The sequence below is a fragment of the Amblyomma mixtum genome, chromosome 1, assembly GCF_055824585.1.
Source record: "Amblyomma mixtum isolate Tamu chromosome 1, ASM5582458v1, whole genome shotgun sequence".
Taxonomy (NCBI): Eukaryota; Metazoa; Arthropoda; class Arachnida; order Ixodida; family Ixodidae; genus Amblyomma; species Amblyomma mixtum.
In genome coordinates, this window is record NC_143012.1 from 253,054,644 (window position 1) to 253,076,653 (window position 22,010).

The window sequence follows — 22,010 nt, forward strand, 5'->3', positions numbered from 1 at the left end:
GTGAAAGAGGAGAGGGAAGATAAATGAAAGATCAATTCACAACGTGGAATATGTTCATGTTCTCCTTTGGCCATGAGGAACCACTCACTCCCGCAGCCAGTCTAGAGGTTGGCAGTCAGGCCTGTTGGCGGTTGCCGTGCTTCCTACCAACATGTAATGCTGGTCAATATTTAGCGGCGGTATACAGAATGCGTGTCTATAGACGAGCTCCTCGAGTGCCTATAAGGTGCCGCATCCGTCTACGCTATTCACAGGGTCCGCTCGCAGTACCTGTGGTTCAAGGCGCTCCGGCGCATCCAGGACTCGTGGTCGTCGCCGCCGCCGGGGGGGCCCTGCCATGGCTTGCAGCCGCTGGGCACCGTGTCGCTGTCGGTGAGCAACCGGGACGGCCGCCGCACGCCCATGTCCATCGTTGGCTGCAATGGCTCGTCCAGCGTGCAGCCGGCCGACCAGGAGCTGCTGCAGTTCCCCGACGGACAGACCGCCAAGCTGTGGAGAACCGGAAACCCCAGCGCCAACTCGGTCGTCATCTCGGTGTCTCCGGCGCGCTCCGAGTCCAACGGCTCCTTCCACGTGAGTAACCTATTCTTCGGCCAGCTCCTCCCCTTTACGGTAAATTGCATCAGAAGCAGTTAACGGGCATGATCACTTTGACTCATAAAGCAGACTGTCTTTGTCCGAACCTTTCAGAAAAGGCTGTGAGCGTTATCTCTGCCACAACGAACTGGCATTAATTTAGTTGAACTGGACATACTCATATTCTCGATGCTTGTCGCATCTGCTTTGCTCTAATAACGACAGCACCAAACTAGATGTATTTAATGGTTGGACGGCATACCGTCTGATTAAAAATCATGGCTGATGAAGTTCATAAGTCATTGACTATGGCTTTTTCAAAAGCCATGGTCAGTTAACAGTGAACCTCTTCAGCTACAAAACTAGCATCCGCCTAAGCCGGCGTACCTGCGGTGATGCTACACAGACGCCGGGTTGTCAGAAGCTACACTGGATTTCGAAGATCATCTTATAGGAACGTTTCTCAAGTTAACTAAGTTCCATCTTTTTTACATGCGAGAGGAAACATTTATCAGTTCACTTGCTGGGCCTCTGAGATGGCAGGGCTGCAACTCGTTGCCAACTCATTCTCTGCTGCTGTCGGCAGAGAAAGACCTAGTGTTTTGGCTGATCACGCACCTAGAACGTGTGCACGTCCTCGAGAATGCCATGGCCACATGGTTTTGACAAATGAAAAAAGGACACACTTTGCGACTGTATGCAACGCAGCACGCATTCCACGGAAAATGTCTTCGTACTTTATCTTAATTGAGCTCAACACTTCTGCGCAATTTTTAAAAATCGCTATGTGAACAAAATCACTTATTGGAAAAAAAAATTACTACTTCATGAACCGGTAGGTAATATTTGCTTTAAGCTGCGTATGTTGGGGGAATTTCGGTGAACATCGTTCTACTTGGCACATTTCAGGACAGCACCAGCACCGCAGTAGCTGTGCCCACACCAGCTGGCTTCAGATCGGCAGCGGGTTCCTTCGACGAAGGCGCCGACGGAGCCGACAATAACAACGTCACCGACGGAATAGCCGGCTCAAGATGCACGGGGCCTCCCGGTCCTGGGGGCGGTCAGGGCGATGGCGGAGGAGGAGGCGGCGGGGGAGGGGGAGGCATGCAACAGCACTTCAAGAAAGGGTTCCGCTTCGGCAGCTTCACGTTCCCGCGCATGACCAACAGCTTCCGAGACGACCGCCTCGAGCTCGCCTACCAACGCTACTCCCACCGGCAGCGCCGGCGAGCTCTCGTCATCGTCAACCTCATCGACGTGTTCCTGAAGTTGGCCCTCCTGGTGGCCTTCTTCGCCTCCGGAAGAGGCGAAGATCCCGAGCTGACCCAGTGCGCCCTACTCCGGTACCTCCCCTGGATAGTGGTGAACGTGCTGCTCTGCGTGCTCACATGCTGGAGGTTCTTCGCAAACAACTACCTGCACTGGGGGGCGGCGTTCATTTGGCTGGCATTAAACGCGCAGGGTGAGTTCTGTCATCAGCAGTTCGCGATGAAATTTGTTTTGCACTCGATCAAGTGAGGTCATTGGAACTTCCATTCGAGGCTATGCCTCGCTCAGCTGTGTTGCTAAGCAAAGCCTAATCCTTTTGAGCCGCCTGTACAGGGCTGCTTTTAAGGTCAATAGTTTTTTAAGTCGTAAGCCTTACTTGTCCCATTGAGTGAAAATCCGTCTGTGTGTGTGTATGACAACACTCGATGGTACCCATAAAAAGTGCTGCCCTCATGCAACCTGGCGGGTGGCGGTTAAATTAATGATTGGTCGCATGGGGTTTCTCGGGACAACCTGAATCGTACAAATTCAACAGATAGTATCACCTGCCATCCCATCTCAGGGCAATGGAGCACCGCTTAACCGCTGCACCACTGTTCCAGTAGTGGTATGAGGACTGCCAGGCATCTCCGAATGTGAAATAAAGAAAGGCCAATTCTTCATTTATGGTCGTTAACCCATTAGCTATCCCATCATACCCTTAAGGATGCGGCGGTGTCTACGTAGAGCCGTGCAAGGGTAGAACTGCAAGCTTCGTGGCAGCGGGTTACATCACGCCGCAGCGTGCGGCGACTACGTTCACAAAGTGAGCGGGCGGGCTAAGGCTTTCTCACATGTAAACAGTCTTGAAAGGGTCTGCCGCCATTCTTTCTCAAATCAGAACCCACACATATTGTGAAACATCTCGACTTTCACTTCGCCACTGTCAGCACTGTTTTTATCTAGAAAGCAAACTCTTCGATGCCGTCCCATTCTGCCCTTCATCGAGTTTTTACTTGTCATGCGTAAAAAAGATTCGGCTTTGCTTTAGTTCACTAGCTCTAAAACTTCCAAGTCTCGAAAACCCGTTGTCTGTTTGTATGAAGCAAGCGAGACTTGCAGAAATAGAATAAATATGGCTGCCACTGTGTTTCAGACCCGCGACGGCGCGAACACATCAGCTTCTCTGGCCGCTGCATTAGATAACTATGCTGCTTTTTTTATTGCCTTATTTCACAAAACAAAATATAATATGGACGAATCGGAAAAGCGATCCGTTTTACAGACAACTGGTCTCGCGAGAAATGATTTAAGTTTTTCACCTTCTGCAGTGCAATTATACATTCAGGTGGACATGGCTGAGTTTTCAAAACCTCTACGATTTCACCAACTGAATGACCAAAATACTGACGAATATATCTGACATGATAATCGCCATGTTCAACAGTTATTCGGCGTTTCCACGGGCTACGTAAACCCACTAACATCAGCATATATCATACGGCACAACATAACCATTCTCACTTGCTAAAAAGAAAATTCCATTATATCCGTAAAGAATTCATTATGTTATTGCCGCAACCGATCACCTCCCGTGCTTAAATGCCTATTTCTCGTGGCGTCCATTGCCCGTTGTCGTCTTTATCAACTTCGATCTGTTCTCAGTGGATCCAGAACACACCGCAACGCAATGCGAAGGTGCGTTAAGCGGTCTCAATATTTTGTAGTGCTGTGCCACTAGGGTCCACAATTATCGCCGGTCTTTACCAGAAGCCTGACCATGAAACCCTAGCCTCGAACCGAATGCGAAAAGAAACGAGACGTGTAGCGCAGAAACTTCGCTTTTGGCGAAGTAAGTTTAAATTTGAGTGTACAATAACCCCACATCGAGCTTGTACGGAATTGGATTCTTCAATACTTTTCTAGGATGCATTTTCCGACACATGGACATCATCGACATGGAGGATCTTATCTCGCTAATGCTCTGAGGTTGAAGAATTCTTCTTAAATCGATCGCATTTTTAGCTGACCACGTTCTGGTACAAGAAACGACTGATCTGATGCGCATGATGTCCGTAAAGTTGCAGAGCCCGAAGAAATTGGCACATATGCATAAATTATCGGAGATTAAAAGGGCACGAAAGCTAAGCTAATTGTTTTGGAATGCGTCACAGGAGTACTCTTGCTCCGTAAAGTCCATAGTTTTCTTTTCTTCAGCTGTTCTATCCTCAGAGTACCGTGATGGCTTAGTGGTTGTTATATCGCCCAGAGAAAATTGCATGTCATCTCGCGTAGCATGCGTGGTCTGGAATCACTGAAAAGGTTTCATGCATCGAGCAAGTTTTCTGTGTTCCAGTTTAAAATTCGCGCGAATTTTCGCGAGAGTCATCTTTTCTTCACTCATTGAATGCTTTCACTTGCGCAGTGGTTTGGTTATTAGAACCATTGCTCTGAGATGAATAAAAAATTAAGAAAACAAAACAGCCCCTGTCTGCATGCTCACTGTTATTACGAAGCCTTAAAGAATTTATGCAGAAAATTGACTGGTACTCTCGGCTTACATCCGGACAAAAAGCCTTACATCGCTAAAAACGTCCATTCAACTGACTAAATTTTGTGAACTTTCGGTAGCTTTCTAACGCGTCCAAGACTCTTGTGTTAATAGAGTTTCATTACCGGCACTTGCACGCGTAGTTGTGGAATTGCGAATGCAGAGAAAGGTGATTTAGCGCTGAAGCCAGCAATCTACATCCAACAAGTTCTCGATTTAGTGAAAACGAGTGAGCAACGAAGAGGAAAAGCATTCTATGACTTGGAAATGTCGCGTCCTTAATTTACCTTTAACTGCTTGTATTTGCAGACCTTCCTTTATTAGCTTCTGTAGTAGAGTCTAGTGATGGAAGAGAACAATAACTAAAAGGCAGTATTCGGGATCTCGAGATCCAAGCATTTTGTCCGCCGTTCCACATCGCTAAAGCAGCGCCACACATGGCTGCATCATGCGTCCGTCAGCGCGACTAATAAACCGAACGATTCTCTCAACAAGGAGCCGCTTCACATGGGCAGAAAGGCGTGAAATTTGATTTAAAATCACGCTTACGAGCCCGGAACGTCCAAAATTTCTTCACTCATCTATTTTGTTCTTTCTCTCATTTATTTCCCCCGCCATCTTTTACACTCCCTTACCCTTCCCCCGCACCAGACACTCTTGGTCTTCACCACACCGCTCTTTCCAACCGTCCGCACTCCCACCCATCGTTCGACCTGCCTTCCTTCATAATCACCAGTGGCGGGGCACTGCCTACTCGAAAATAATTAGTGGGTGCCAACGAAGTTAGCGATCGCGCACCACCGCAGCCGATGAACGTCGCGTCGGCAAAGTGGCGTCTGCCGCGAAATCGATGAAGCCTGCAGGGCGTGGGTTTACGGGCGTTGTTGCCATCTCGCATGACTATTATAGGCGTCGTCGAAATCTTTGTAGCTGTTTTGTTTAGCCCTCACTTTCTATTTTTTGATACGCCAATGAAGGAACCGCCCGCACCGTGAAAATTTTGGCAAACCCGGAATGCAATTAGCAGGCGAGCGCAGGCCGCGATGGGTCCGAGCCGCGAGCTCTGGAGTGTTCATCTTCGTCGCTTAATCATTAAATCAATGAGCTGGCGGCAGCGATGGCTCTTCGAATCACTTCATCTTCTCTGACCAAAAGCACGGCGAGAGAGGGGGGGGGGGGGGGGGGGCGAGAGGGAATCACGATCTGCCCCCGAATTTTCCCAACGCTTGGGGTCGTTAATCGCGGTCCTCTCATGCAGGATATATTTCCCCACCCTCGTTGTTCTGTCCTTCGCGTGGCACCCGTTTGTCGCGCCTCTCGTGAGCAATATTACGTCGACAAAGCCGTGCTGCCGCACCGTTCTCGCTGCTTTTTTCTTTGCGTGGCTCCCATCTACTTCGTACGTAAACCATGTAAGTCGACTAACTTGAGCCATGTGCTGTCATGCAAACATAAGTGATGGAGAAGGAAAAAGGTGTATATAACTTAAAGAGCGAAGAACAATGGAAAAACAAAGCATGATAAATTTTCTACCGAACGCTTTCATTTCTGCTTGTTCGTGGTTTGCTCCAGTTCTTAACATCATTTACTGATCCTTTTCCAGGGGGGGAGGGGGGCTTGATTCGGTAAAACAAAACAGCTGGCTGTTGTCTGCATTATTTTGTCTGTGGAAATAGCATTGCGTCCACAAACAGCACCTACAGAATTATCTGTCGTTTCCCATATTTCTTGTACTTTCATTTTCGTGAATTTAAAATAAAACAAATAAACAGCATTAAAGACAGAAAGGAAGACCCAATAAATGGTAATACTCTATTGGAGCACAAGGAACAGCTTTACAGGAAAACAAATTAGTGACACCTCGTCATGTTAGCGTACCTATCAACCCAGCTCTCCTTCAACTGCGTTGATATTAAAATTTTCCGCAGCTTTTTCTGGCGCCTGAAGCTCTTATTTCAGGTGTAGCCATGTTTTCTCTACTTCTTGCAATTAAAGAGGCGGCACAAATTTGACCCAATGCTCCGCATTTCCGAAATGTTGGTAGCTATAATTCGGCACAGCCTTTTAACGCCTGTTACGTTTTCAGATATGATTTCGGCACCATACAGATTATTGTAACAGTTCTGATATAAACAAAGAAAGACTTTTGCATGAATTTGCTGTTCCGCTGAATAGCTGACATCTGCGCGAGAGAAAATTTTTTAAATGTCGCAAAGTTCTGCTCGCACAGACTAACAGAACAAAATGAGAAAATATAGAGAATATAGCAGCTTTTGTCAAATGCCCAAAAGGTAATTTTTCTTCACAGGCGCACTCAGGAACCACTCTCGTTAAGATTTTATACGTGGTAAGTATTAAAGCTCGCTTGATGCGTTGAAAGACTAAATAAAACGCGACCTTGTCAAGCGCATATACGGACGCCTAGTTTTGGATTCCTAGAAGCTCGGTACAAAAAAAAAATTCTCAATGAGATTTTATCCGCGTTAAGTATTAGACCTGGCAAAATGCGTTGAAAGACTAAATGAAAGGCAGCTTTTTCAAGCGCATATACTGACACCTAGTTTTGGACGCCTAGAAGCTCGGTACAAAAAATAAATAAAAAGGAATCAGTAACTCTGCTTCAGTTTTTATTTCTGCGTTGTAAGCGTTGAACACTAGAAGCCTTAAGAACGTTTCATTGTTTTAGCTTTTGCTTTCCATGCTACTTTCAGCCGATGTTTGTTATAAGCTAAATTTCAAGTCCATTACACGTCACTCAGTTATGTCAGGGACAACGCGTAGCTTTTAAAAATTTTGAAAAGTGTTCAAACTTTTACCCAGATAAAACATAGGCAGTTACATAGCCTCACAAGGTTCTTTGCACTTGAAAGCATCACTTAATATGCTATTCTGAAAAAACTTCCGCCATCACGAAACGTAACCTTAATACAATAGGGAAGCTCTTCGGTGTATTTCATTTTTTGGGAAGCGAACTTCTTGCCTGTGCATTAACAGCGTCAGGATGAGCTGCTAATAGGAATCCACGAAATATGTTGCGCTTTCAGCGCCCAGAAACATATCTCTGCAATGACCATTTCTGGTGCTCTTCAGATTTCTACGATGCCGGCCCACCCAAGAGAAGAAAAATGCTCTGTGTCTGTTTTTAATTACCGATAGGAGCCGGAAAATATGAAGACCGGTCCAAATGGGAACATTGACCCCGTATGGTCAATGTATATGATGCATGAGGTTTTCAGCTTCGCAGCAAAGGAAAAACCTACATGAAGATGCAATCTTTTTTATATTGACCAAAGAAGAGAACTTCTTCACTTTCTACTCTTTCTTTTGCGAAAAGGAGAAAGACACAGCCTATATTGATCTCTGGGGGTCCTGCTTATAACCGATAGACGATGTCAACGATTAGTCCGGCCAGTCTGCTTCTTAGCGCCTATTTTTCATCCCCAGATCGTTCTTCATGATCAAAATGTCAGTTGCAATAAGTGAAATTAATTTCAGGTGCAAGTTGCCATCGATAATTTTTTAAAGAACGGTCAGGAACGAGACCATGTTTTAGCGGGAATAGGTTACATTCATCATTCCTCAGTTTTTCCCTTAAAAAAAAGGTCTTTCTGCCATGAAAAGCGAATAAAGGTACTGGAGATGAAATGACCCTGACTGGCCTACCAGAACTCATTTTAGGGGAGGTAAAATGGTAAAGATAAAAAACTATAGCATATCCGTATTGCTGGTAGTGATTGCAAGTACATGGATATTGATTAAATCTGCTGGCACGGTTTTTACTGAGGGCGAGGTGGAGAATCGCCGGTTAGAGTAAAACGAAAATTAATATGTCTCCATGATATTGATGTGCTTTTTGGAAAGTTTGCATTTTATGTATACACTTTTTCTGCCAGCTTTCAAGTGGCACTCTTTTTTGAAAGCTTGGTGCTGGCTTTAGGCGCCCTTCATTTAAACACTGCATGGATGCATATTTCAGTCCGAAAACATCGAAGAACGCGGAAGCTAGAATGATTCATGCGTGTCACGCACCATGGTGCCCACCCACCACTACTTCGCCACATCGCTTTCTATACTCCCCGCTTCCTGTCGCAGGCAACGGCAACTTCGGCGTGACGTGGGGCGAGCTGCGCTTCGAGCCGGGCGGCGACGTGTCTGGCGACACGGTGTGGCACGTGATGTTCACCGTGTTCGTGACATACGCCATGCTTCCGCTGCCGCTCAAGTGGTGCATCGTGTGTGGCGTGCTGGCTTCGGTCGTCAACCTCGTCGTCAGCAGCGTGTACCGTGCCTATCTGGACGAGCCGGTGTTCGAGCGAATGGTAGGTGGTAGGCGGCGCGCACGTCGCGCTCGCCGGGTCGCCATCGTCAAGCACGTGCGCTCTACGAGCTGCTTGACATCCGCGGTCATTTGCACAGTCCAACGTGCTCGATGTTGTGGTGCCGGGAATTCGTGTTGTATGGACTTTCTTTTTGCTTTTGTCACGGCCTTTCTGTGTTGCCTGTCATGTCCTCCTTGAAGCACACAGACGGGATGACTTTATGTCACGGAAGAAGTCGTTACTTACCGCTGTGCTTCATGTGCGCCTGTGTGTTTTTCACTGGTGAACGGCTTAATATAAATGCGTGTCGCAAAAATTGTTTGCTAGCACTTACACTGTTGAGCCTTGTCGGCTTGATTGCTCTAACAACGTCAATCAAAATTTTATTTTTGAACACCATTACTGCTTGAAACCAGCCAGAGCTGTTTCATTGATTTTCTGCGGCACAGTTTGAATAGGATAGGTGTTAAAGAAACATGCAAGCATGATTAGGTTAGGGATATAAGGGGTTTTAATGAATACAATCGGGATTATGCCGATTTCATTAATTTGCAAGGAGCAGTTGCAGTCAGCGCAATCAACCGGAGTGCTACTTTTGAAGCTTGCTTGGGTAAGCGAACAAACCAGATCTTGGCAATGCGGTGAGTTGGACGAGCTGCAGATTTAAAGAGAGAACTGGAAAAGCCACGCCGGTTTCTTTCTTTCAGGAGGTACATGTTAGCTTTGTTCTTCCTTTCATTCATTATTTGCAACGCTTTCTCTGGATATTTGAAGCAGAGCTGAGTCCAGATTCATCTGAGAATACAGGTTATCGTTCTTCACCACGATCCTCCTTCACTTAATGTTAGTGATATAATTTGCTCACAAAAGGCCGTAGGCTTTGAGTCTGCAATTTTTCGCATCATTCGTATAACCCCTTTCCGTTGATTAGCAGTGTATGAACGTTGTTTTATGTTTCTGCAACGCGTGAGATGCTGTTGTCGTCCGCATATATTGTTCGATGCTCTCGCGGCTTATTTTCAGCACCTATCAGAAATGTAAAGTCGCCGCACCTTACCCGCAGTTATCCTTGTCGCACTGCTTGACAGCCCTGTTTATTTAATTATAAAGTAACTTCAATGACATCTCTGGGAAGAACATTGCGGTGCGTTAAACATATTGGCCGAAGATAAACGAGGGAAGTTGTGCAAGCATGTCCATGAGGCAAGTCATTTAGTGCGTACGCGATGACTCCAAGGCTCATGATTCATATGAAGAGTAGTAGACGTGTTAGTTCGCATGCTGATTAGTATTACGATCGCTCAGTATTATAATCGCAGTGTCACGATCGCTCATGGCGCAGGTTGAGAGGATTTGCGCTTTCACAGCAAGCGCCTCTGTTGAGGAGGATAACGTAACATGCGCTCAAAGCGAAAGCGAAAGTGCTCCTTGAGACGCCTTTCACACATTTCTTGTTTCTATGAGCTGGCAGGGCTGCCTAGGCCGACTCGAAGATACGGAAGTTAACGACAGTTTTTAAACATTTACATCTTAACTATGAGCTCAATAGTTAACAAAAGACGTGAAAGTCGCCACCTTTACGGGAGTCACCTCATAGCGTACTCACGCTCTTTATCATTAAATACTTCGCCAAAATGGGAAGTACACTGTTTTGCAGAACAAATGCTTATCGCTCAAAATATTGGTGGCTTCTCTCCTGCTTCCAAAAAATAAATCATTTTAGCAGTAATATTCATACCTGATTTCCTCATTATGTTTCCGCACGAACATCACTCATGCCGCACCACTTTGAAAGTATGGAAGCCCGGTAATAAAATGTGCTCCTGCCAAAATTGAAGACTGACGAAAAGAGGTAGGCAGGGGTCTTTTACCAGTATATATTAGCTAGAGTTTTCATTTTTACTCAGATAATATTTCTAGGTTGTGCCACATTGCTTGCTGAGATCTTGTAAAGCCCATGAAGGGTTTCCTGATATTTCTGCGATGGTATGCAAATTGATAATTTGATTATCGTAATAACTTTTTTGAGGTGAAATAATACGGAATAACGGGCAGGTTTGTTGCTGTCATGCATATGTTTTCTCCTTCTTTGCTTACTTCTCTAATAATTTTCGCCTAGTATTTTATAATATTTAATTTATGCTTATTAATCAATACGTCTAGCTCTGCCAAATCGTTTTTTTTTCCACTCGAGACTTCCTCACTACAAAGTTTCATAATTAGATTTTTTTTTTTGTTTCTAAGCAGACTTGCCTGTGTAGGCAATATTTACCTGACTGCCTGGTGCAGATTTTTGATTAGTTCTGGGTGTTCCTAATGAGAGAGTACACAGACTACGCATTTAAACCACAAAGTTACGGGGCACACCCTTAACTTTGCCGCCACTAGAGAAAGAGCATTAATTAATTTAGGCGCCCTAATGAGCGATACAGACTAACGGGAGTATGTATAAGTGGCAAGGTGACTAACAGAAAATAATGCTTACGAAGTAGTCTAAAAGTTCTCTGGGGTTGTCGTTTCAAAAATTAACCGCACATTCGCACAATATAGAACGTAGAATGCGAAACTAAACGCGAAAGCTCTAGTCTGTACTTAAGGAATTACCGGGCGCGTACTACTGGCGCACTGGCCAGTGATCGTTAACCGGACAACATGTACTGCGGTATTCGTTCACGGCCGGTATAGGTCCTTGGCCAGCTGTCGGTCAAGTGAAGTAAAAAAAAAACAAATAAAATGTTAGTGTGCACATGAGATGTCACTCAAAAACAGCAGTTTTCTCGAGGCTACCTCCATCCAGTGGCTATGCCCAAGGCCCATTAAAGGGAAACCGCCGCCACAGTTCACCTCTTGCTATTTTTCCCTCACCACTTCCGGTGGTCCCGTCTGCTCTCGCCTTCAACCTTTTTTCGGACGCATCCTCTAATTCTTGTTATCGAATCCCCTGAGAATGGAGCCTAGCTGGCTTGAAAATAAGCGGGGGGGGGGGGGGGGGGGGGCAGTGTTTTGTGCAGAAGGTTCCAAGCCACTTGCTTTAATAACCGGTCGGAAAACCGGTACAACCAATTTGATCGAGCAGTTATTAGGTGTGGCAGCAATAGGTCAAAATTTTGTGATAATTGAAGTTTTTTATTCACAGCGTTCGCTGTATGCGAGACTTTTTCATCGTTTTGTGATACCAGCACCACTAAGTCACCGAGATTAAAGTCGCCGCCCTTCGTAACAAAGTCATGGTATTTCTGCCATTGTTACGCAGCTTAGACTGGTGCCTCTAGGGGTGACCACTCGTAAGTATGTGTCCACTATTGTAATGTGCTCTCTTCGGGCCTGAATTATATGGGTGTGTGTCCAGACGCTGTGGTAAAAGTTGAGATGCTACTCTGCTGCCGTTGACTATTTTCCGCCCTAAACGTGGTAGAATATCTGAAAGAGCATTCCTTGTGACGGAATGCCCTTGAAATAATGAAATGCTGAAGCCGAAGTGCCTGATACTTCATCTGCAAGGGTAAATCATAAACATGCTTATTTGAATGTTTGCCAGAACAAACACTTATTACACAAGGTTCAGTGTTTGATACACCTTTCATCTATCGCCTTCTTTTTCTCTTTGCAGATTCTAACCAACTCTTGCCTGTATATCTGCATCAACTTTGTCAGCATGTACACAAAATATCTGACGGACAGAGCACAACGGAATGCATTTCTGGAAACACGGAGATCTATCGAAACCCGTTACCGCACAGAGAAAGAAATCAAGAAGCAGGTGAGGTGGTGTCCGCTGTGTTCTAAGCATGCTGTGTTCTAATTTGCTATTTAAGCGCTGTTGCCTGTCTAGAGGGCCTTGGTTGAAGTGCTAATTTTCTCATGAACCTGGTAAAGCCACATGCTTGTTACTTGGGGATCGTAGTTCATTTTAGAGAGAAGGCAGGTATATAAGTTTCTTGCAAATGCAAAGCCAACCAGGGATGGGGAAGCCTCAGGGAGACTTCCTAAGGTTTCTATCTTTCTTGTTCACTTTGTGTTTGGTAGAATCGTGCAACCTATATATATAAAATTACACGTGTTGCGACCCTGCCTATAGTGGATGTGCCACAGAAGAATGTACGTAGACGAAAATTGGGACATCGACGAGCGAACCAAAATAACACTGTAGTGTTACCCGCAATTGTCGCTATTTAACTTAGGGGGAACACATTTTACCCCTGATACGGGATTGCCGCGTCCCAAATGAGCCGCATAGCTAGGAATTCAACAAAATATACAATATTTCGTAACTTTCGCAGTTCCTGCGCAGTGGAAGGTCTGATTAATTGCAAGCAAACATTTGTAAATACAATTTCTGCCTCAAGTACGCCGCAGAATTTACTTCAAAATTAGGCAGAGCATCTAAAACGAGATTCCATTTGAGCGTAACGTCATTCCACAGTCACAGGAAAAATGCTTTGTTATTGGAATCAAATTTTAATTTTCGTATTTGTAAGCACAATTAGGAGCCTAAAGTGGAGATGTAACATATTTTAGGAAATTCTGCGAGATGAAGTGATTTAATGTATGAAGTTTGTGGGTTAAGCATGCCAAGTTGTTTTGCTATAGCATCTAAAGTAGTGATGTAATCGACCATTGCAGTCACAGCGATCTTCAGGCTTCTTCTCAATGCACCGAAGTAGTGTGGAGATTTCCGACAGATTTACGTCATTGTTTGTGACGACTAAGATTTCCGCTGTCTTGGTTCACATCCTTCCGTACGTCCTCCTATTCTGATAAACAGTGCTCACGGCTTTTAACTTGAATGGCGTTGATTTCGTTTCTCCGAGAAAATGTTTCTGTGCTGAAAATGTACTGCCGCTCCACAAGATGTCATCACCTGGCTCTCTGAACCTCATCGCAGCTTTATTCAGCGATAACGTCATCATTTTGGACATTAGCACAAAAAGACTTGGCATGCTTTACCTGCAGCTTTCACACATTTCACTTTTTTTATGTCGTCGAATTCTAAAACCTCCTCAGTGTTTACGATCCCCGAACATTACTCCCTGTGATGCAGTTTTTTTCCCCTGATCAAGGCCTTTTGATATCGTTCTTGTTGAAAACTGTATTTTTTTAACCTAATGTTCTAAAGAAACACTAATTTCTTGAGCGTGAGGTAAGCCTTACCAGTCTGCATTATGAGGCAGTTACTGCGAAAAGTACGGATCTCTTGGAAAGGGTAACCACTCGTTCACTTCTTACGTATCTTCTGGGTGTTTCACACTCATGTTAAACAAGTTAACTTGCTTAACCCGCATATATCGTATCATTAATTAGCCGTATCGCGGATGTTTTACTATAAAAAACGAGCGCACACGTTTCGCCTTGCTTCTGTTCTGTGGGCTTGTTTTGTATTGAGGCTTGTGACTCGTGCCATTCTTTTGCAGCGCCCTGTTAGTATAGGACACTTTGTTTATTGTAAACGGCGTCGTAATTCTATATCATAACCTAAACTTTCCCAGGCGTCCCAGGGTCATGAGGACCACGAGAAGATGGAAGTGAGGACTCTGGGAATGCTAATGAAAACGGGCCTGCATTTTTATGGATCTCGGGATTTGAAACAGGGAGTGGATGCTCGCGAGAATGTGTAATATGTAATGATATGGTTTAATGTGGGCTTCGTAGCAGGCAGTCTCAGGATGGTTCCGACGCAGTTATCATGGTCTCATGGGAGTTCCGACGCTGTTGTCATCGTTTCCATAGCAGTTTTGATGCTGATATCGCGGTATCAAGGGAGTTCCGTTACCACGGTATGATTAGATTTCTGGTACCATGTCGCGGTTTTATCGCCGTTCTATGCACTTATGGTAGTCTCATGGAGTCCCCGACGCCGTATTCACACAGCATGGAAGTTCTGATGCTGTTATGTCGGGACTCCCTCGCCTCGGACGACGACGAGAAGTTGGAGTGCGTTCGTGCTTAGTTTCCTATCGTGCTCTAACCTTAACTGTTGTGCCAAGTGCGTGTGCTGGCCGTCTCGCCAAGCACTCACATCCCAGGACGGAGCGCCGAAATTAGCATTCTTGGAAAGCACTTAGCCGGCCGCGGGGCGTTCAGTGTTTGCAGACAGCGAGGCTTCAGGCGTCGCTCTGCCTCCTCGACGTCTTCTTCCCTTCCGCATAATTGGCCTTCACCGCGGTGCGTACCAGCGGCCGCATCGGCTTTCCCTGGCCGGCACTTTTAATGGCCTCGCGGCGGCACGCGGCCGTCGAGCATCGCGTGCTTGTCTCAATCTGCTCTCATGAAACTTCAATTATGCAAGAATCTCGGGTGCTGCCAGCCAGGAGCGCGCGGTATGCTCAATCACGCGAGTTTAGTTACATCACATTCTAACTTCGCGTAGTTAGTCAGTACTCGAGTTGTTACCAATTTCAGCATGGTTTGCGTGTGGATGTGTAGGGACTTGGCAAATACGGGCATGCTTGAGCAGTCCTATGACGGTGGGTAAATTTTAATGCAGATAAAATTACGGTACTTTCGAAGAAGAGATACACTATAACGATTAGTCATAGTTTGGTTTATCATGTTTTTATTACGCGTGCTGAATTTGTTCTCAGTGACGCTGCACAGGTTGACTTCGCATACATGGCATGAGTGCTTCGGAAGGAAAGAGGAAGACTGAGTGAAAGAAATTGTACAGGAAATAAAATAATGCCGTTGTTTTGTTTAAAAAATATGGCAGCGTCACTTTTTGGCAAATAACAAGGTGTTCTTTGTTTTAGGAAGTCGCGTTTCCACCCTAGATTACGGCTTTCCCAAATGGGTTAAACTTCTGGCTTTAGACGTGTGAATTATTTAGACGGAAGAGAAGAGCTAAGTGGTGTTCACACTGTCTTGATGACGCAAGCAAGTTTTGTAATTCTTACGCTTAAGGCGGTACCCGTTCAGAACACCCCGGCTCTAACAGTTTCGAAATGCCGACAGCAGGTTACGTGGTTGATGGTCGTAGAACCAAATTACGCCTCTTCATTTAAGCACTATGAAAAGGACACAATGCCAGTTACATTAAGTCCGTTCTTAAAGAAATTCTCTGTTGCACAGTTCTCCATTGTATCTTCTTTCTTGCTCCGGTCTCTGGGTCGCAGGAAAGCCTGCTGCTGTCGCTTCTTCCCCGCTTTGTGGCCCAAGAGATCATCAAAGATATATCGAACGAAGAGGATCACCGCAAATTTTTTACCTCCCAGTTTCACAAGATCTACATTCATTGCTACGACAACGTGAGGTAAGGCGGCGGCTTTGCTGTATACTAATGATGTTATGCTCAAACTCACCGATGTGATCCCCTGCTCGTGACCGCTTATCGGTTGGTTCCTTCTGATTGAGATGTAACAAGAAAGAGCAAGTGTAATTATACTCGCTACTCCAGCTGTTGCTGCCCCAGGAAGTGAACGCGGTACGAATGCCTCGGCCCTGCGGGCGGAGCCTTCGAGAAGCAAGCGATATTGAGTCCCCTATGAAAGAAAAGATTAGGTGTGTACCGAATTTAGTGGTGAGCAGTGGACTTCATTAATTTTAAAATGGAACGGCATCGGCTGTGGACATTTGCTGTAGGGCATGCGGGCAGAACCTTGTTACTTTAGGAAGATATAATGGGTTAACAAAGCCAGGCTCACCGTTCGGAGAATAGTTCCGAAATGATCTTGGTTCAGGCAAAGGATTTTCAATTCTTTGCAGCTGAGATCTATAGGAAATTAGTTGCAGCACAAAACACGAAGAGATTCTCGGAATTTAGAATACCGTATCCTTCGGCGCAATTATTTTCAATGCATCGATAGTTTTTCGCAAACAGGGTTTTTTCGTGATCCACCGGATTCTGATACAGCTATTCCTCGTATTCCGATATTTCGCGATTTGCGAATACGAGGAACAGGGATTAAAAATCTCGGCTCTGGATGGCTGTGCCTTGGATCCCGAGAACAACCCTGATGTTTGCTCAATATATTGAAGCTTTGAAAATATTTGTCTTCCGGACTCTGTTAACGCGTATGAGATTAGCCGTTATGTATACGCATGCCAAACGAATGACGGAATACCGGTCTCAAATGATTGCTTTGGCACATGGTTATCCTGTGCGGATAAATGAGGAGGGGACATGAACCACTAAGGAATTAAAACCAAAACAAAATAAGTATAAGCGACTAGAACATGGGGAGTGTTTATCAAAGTTCCAGTGGCCTTACCTCGATTGATGAGTGGGGGAAGTGAGTAGCAGTTAAAGGCACACTTCCCGCGCGGAGCTTCAGGAGGCCACGTGTGTATCAGGCCAATTCTTAAATCGTATCATGTGTTCATCAAACAAATGGCTGTACTACGCTGTGGGACGAAACGAGGCGTCATAATGAGGAAGAATACGCACGTGTGTGGAAATTTGTTGCGTTTTACAGCCAATTTTGCCGTTCCGCTGTGTCATGGAGCGCTGATGCTTGCGTCGTACTGTTAAAGAACTGAACGGGTGTGGAAGATGAGGAGAATGAACAACTGTCCTAATAAAGAATAGTTAAGTCGTCAAAAGGGAAGTACAGTGCAGACACCCTGCCCTTAAGTGCTACATGACCGCATAGTGGCGGCATCTTCGATATCGCCTTTGTGTTTTTTATTCTTCGACATTCAAAGGTAGACGATAAGCTGAAGATGCAAAAACTCACAAAATCACTGAAACGAGAAGAACAAAGTGAATGAGAAATTTGCGTTCACGATTTAAGGAAATAGCGGTGCGCAAAATGGCGAAATTCCTTCATTTCAGATGGGTTATGATCTGACACCACAGCCACAAGTCGTGACAAATCTTCAGGTTATTTGCACGCACTTTTCGGAAAATGGTGTCAGGATGGCAGGGTCGTTTTGCCCGTTGTCTAGAAAAAGCACGCTGAATAAAAGGCTCATTTGTTCCACAACTGAATGCGTGTCATTGTGCCAGTGCATAGTGCTGTGGTGCTCCTTGAAAAGCATTCGGTTTGATTCTCTGACGATGTAATTCTCCGAGGAAGGCAGAACTTGCTGTAGATTTGTTCTGTACTCTTCATCGCGTGCTCGCTATACTTGCCTATATATTTAAGTTATTCTCGAAAGTGAGCCAAGAACGTTAAGATTTCCGAATGAGGTGGGCCTAAAAGAAAATATGTTAGGAATAAAATATCAGTGAGCTGGTTTAAGATTGTTTTAGCGTGCCTCTTCGGCTTGAAAAACGAAGAGCGCTGGAACAATGGTTACAACGGCACGATCTCTGGTGGCTGAAGGTTGACCTTAAGAGTAATGTTGTTGCGAGAGTGCAAGTGAAGTAAGAAACGAGGAGCCTGGCTTTCGTATCTGTGCGAGCGGCGGCAGTGAAAGCAAACTTCTCAAAGACGAGGACAGAGCTTTGCTATCGCGAATGTGCCCGGAAGGCTTACATTATTCACAATTTAAAGTAAGGCACCATTACTCTTGCATAAATGTGAGGCACTCAGACAGCGAAATTCCCCACCGCTTTATTGCCCCTTTTCAAAATGAAGGAAAAGAAACTTGACATGCAAGCACGGTGAGTGCTAGACGTTAATATTCAAGCAAATAATAAAACATCTGAACTATTGGTAGAGCTGCTAATGCAGGTGAATGCTAATGGATGGACATGCAATTACTTCTTTTACATCGTCTGTTCATTTTGCCTCCAGGCACATTGTAATAACGCGTTATTGCCGGAAAAAGGAGATCTCTTTTTTATCGTTACTTTTGTTGTAGCGGGAGGACACCCTCACCGATTTATAATAAAAGAAAAACATTCCCGTTTGCTGCACGCTCCAGCAGTGTAAAAGAAAGCGTTGTTCTTTACGCTTTCTTTCTTTATTACAAGTCTCTACCTGCTCTCTTGAATAAGCTGTAACGAGATTTTTGTGTTTATGTGTGTTCCATTGCGTTTATGACACACCTTTTAACGCCGAAGTGTTTCCTGGTCTTTAGGCAGCGAGAGTATTGGCAGCAAAGGGGCGCATTTAAGGCAATTGCACTGCAGCCTAGGGGCAAGCCTAGAAGCAGGGTCACTGTGATTGGAACTTTCTGATTAACACGAGTAACTGTCAGCGTCGAATGAAATTCGAAAAAGACAGTTACAACAAGGGGAACAAATAACAAAAAGATTTCACTTGAGGCTGACTGCCTATTAGTGCATTCCATTCACTTTCTGATAGCGCGAAGACAGCAGCTTGGTAATTTTTCTAATCTTGTTTTCCAGCTGCTAATATATTTTTTTTTTTCGTGTGATCCTAATCGCACTTTGGGTTGACGCTTATGGTACGTTGCGAATGGCGCAGGCGTGAAGAGTTATGGTTTTCAAGCGTTGGGAAAACTGCTCCTCCCACTCAACGACTCCTTAACGAGGGATTTGGGGAATTCTATTTCTGGAGCAAACGTAACGCGTATGAAAGCTCTTGGTGGCCCAGATAGCCTATGAGTTGGGCAACTCTAGCCTCAACCTGCCTTTTACGTTCATGACCTGGGTGTTAGGGATTTAAGAACGGGTTTTTTCTTCCTGATGTAGTTACACTGCTAAAAAATTTACACAACCATTTCTCTCTAAGACAGCTTGACCACAAAGAAAAAAAATGTATGACGTACAGCAGACTGGCAAACTATGTAATGAAAAGAAATTTTACAAATGCTATTGGTGTACCTTTTCATGATATACATATACAAAATCAAACATTTGTGGGAAGGTATGCTGATTATTTAATGACATGAAGAAAAACGAAAAACATTAAAAATTCGGAAGAGGTGAGAAATATAACAGTTGTAGAAATATCTAAAAAAAAATTTGGACCGTCAAGGTGAGTATGCGGTTTTTGGAGGCAGTGAGTTGTAATGTGCAAGAAAAAAGGTGAGCACGACAAGTTTGCATATGTGCGCGAAGGCTGCGTTTTTTATTTATAGTTGACTTCCTGCTCGCATATCGGATGTGGAAGCGCGCTTACTAAGTTATCGCATTTCGTGAACGACCGGACCGCGTGTCTGTTTCTCTCCTACTTTGCGTTTCGAAACAGCGGAACACTCCAGACCCCGCGGAATGCTCGAGCGCGCAGACCCGATCGGAGGCGATCATCTATACGCCCGCGCATTCTCCCGAGCCAGTGCGCCCAAGTTCGCGGGGTACATCTCTTTCCCCCTCCGGCTAGAACGGCAGGTCTGCCTGACGCGGAAATGGCCACATAGCATTGCATGCATAAACTCCACATCATGACTGTAACGAGGGCCACGGTAGAGGAGAGCTGGAGTTGTATGCATTTAGCTGATCACCGCTCATGTTCGTCTAGGAATTCCAGCGTTTCTGCGTGCATGTATAGTACGCTCTTTCGGAACGCGAATACCCACCCGAAACTTTCCAAGTGTTCATAGTTGGAGATAGGAGGGCCAGGCTGTGTGTACTAGCACTGAGAGAGCCTTATACGAAAAAAATAAAAGTGAAAGAGTTATTGGACAGAAACCTAAACGTTTTTCGTTTCTGTATAAGATTACACTTAAGTGGTTGGCTTTTGCGAGCCATGCTCGGTGTTCACCGTCCTGTTGGTCTGGCTGATTGAGCATTTGAGTAGTGTTTTCTAGAGAAAAAAAAAGCTTTTTTTTTCCTTATGGTACTTTGCTTGGATCAATGACTGACCTTTCCTTCTCGTCTGCTTAGAATCGCTTAGCGATTGTCTAGAGTGTTTTCTCCGCTTTTCGTGCCGTCGATGCAGTTTTTTTTTGTCGTTATCATTGTACTTTTTTTGTCCATTGCCATTACATGAGATTACAAATCTATCCTTTGTTTTCTACGTTCAGCAGACTAAGGAAAAGAAAGGATGCACATGCCCACACAAGCACACACGTATACACAAGTGGTCGCTGCTATTACGGCCTCACAAAACTTGGGCTTTCCCCATACATTATGAGTGCGTCTGTATCCGTGCCGGATATTCAAGTGCAAAATATTGCTCCTTGTGTTGACATGCAAACACGCTTCGGAAGGAAAACAGAACAGTACTTTAAAGCATGTTTCCGCACACCGAAGGTAGCGCATCAAACACCGTAAGAGCGCTGCACTCCAACTACTCGAGCATCCTGTTATCAACGGCGGCTGTTCAAACTTGGACAGAGAATTTGATCAGCCCGGTCGGAAACGTTGCCTGGCGCTGGAGCTTGAAAGGACATGCGTTTTCCCAGAAAAGCTTAAATTTCGCCGGCCTTGCTCAGGTCGCCGGGAATATCTTCACCATAAAGCTAACGGTATGCAAAATACATAATGGTACTTTATCTCCTCTTTTGAACGTTTTCCACTGAAACTTTCTGTGCATTCGCAGCACTCAGAAATCTATTAACAGTTAAGACAATGACTTCAGCTGGAAATAGTTTTCTTCTTGATATATGACGAGCTGCTACTAGACGCTACCGACGATGAGACAGACAGAGGCAAGTATATACATTCCAGGCACTACCGCCATGTTTTGTGCGGGTATATATGTGACTCAGAGACACCAAGGTGTACGCACAAGGAAAACAGTTTTGATTCAGATTGATTTAGTTTTGATTGGGTTATCTGTAAACACTCGTACAAAAGGTACGAACTGCCGGCAGCTATGGAAAATTCGCCATAAGAAAGCAATTATATATTATTGGCGCAGAATAAAAGAGCAACGCACAATCAACAATAACGCTCTGCTGGGTTTTTCCAATCGCTGAAATAATTTTCTACTGTGATCCGAAATGACGCTAGTCGGGCTCTTGCGTGGAACCCGACGAATTTATTCAGCTTTTATTCCGATGAAGAAACTGCTGTTCCTCCAAGACGTGCTCTTTAGAATGCGTCATCAATAGAAGTAAATATAATTCAGCTCATTTTTCATTACTATGTTTCTCTTTTCTCTCTGATCGGGCTAGCATCCTCTTCGCCGATATTCAAGGGTTCACAGCTCTGGCTTCGAGGTGCTCGGCTCAGGAACTGGTGAAGGTTCTGAACGACCTCTTCGCTCGTTTTGACCGGCTGGCAAGCGTAAGTGCGGATTTTGTTTTTTGATTATCGTTGTTGCATGGTTATAAGGCTGCGAGTAATGTTGTTACTGCTATCTCACTGACATTTCCTGTTTTGACATTGCGCAACGACCTTTCATGCAAATAAAGAAAGTAATTACAGCTTTTTGGTCTCGCCTCATGGCAGAATGGGCTTTGCAAGTTTTCCCGCAACGTCTCGAAATCTAAATGCCAAAGATGGGGCTAGTGTTGACAGCGCGAAAATGGGGAGTTCCCATTCGCTTGCATTGTTCGTTACAGTGTTCGTTCTGAAGACA

General features: G+C 44.9%; 1 protein-coding gene across 7 annotated transcripts in view; it reads left to right on the forward strand.

The window, feature by feature from the left end:
- Positions 1-22,010, forward strand: part of LOC149371484 (adenylate cyclase type 8-like) — a 427,973-nt gene that overhangs the window by 348,863 nt on the left and 57,100 nt on the right. For all 7 annotated transcript variants that reach the window (XM_089565713.1, XM_089565712.1, XM_089565714.1 and 4 more), the window contains exons 2-7: positions 255-573; positions 1,486-2,041; positions 8,471-8,697; positions 12,308-12,457; positions 15,807-15,943; positions 21,604-21,715. In XM_089565713.1, coding sequence (XP_089421839.1) covers positions 255-573; positions 1,486-2,041; positions 8,471-8,697; positions 12,308-12,457; positions 15,807-15,943; positions 21,604-21,715 — 1,501 coding nt within the window. The remainder of the gene's footprint in view (positions 1-254; positions 574-1,485; positions 2,042-8,470; positions 8,698-12,307; positions 12,458-15,806; positions 15,944-21,603; positions 21,716-22,010) is intronic.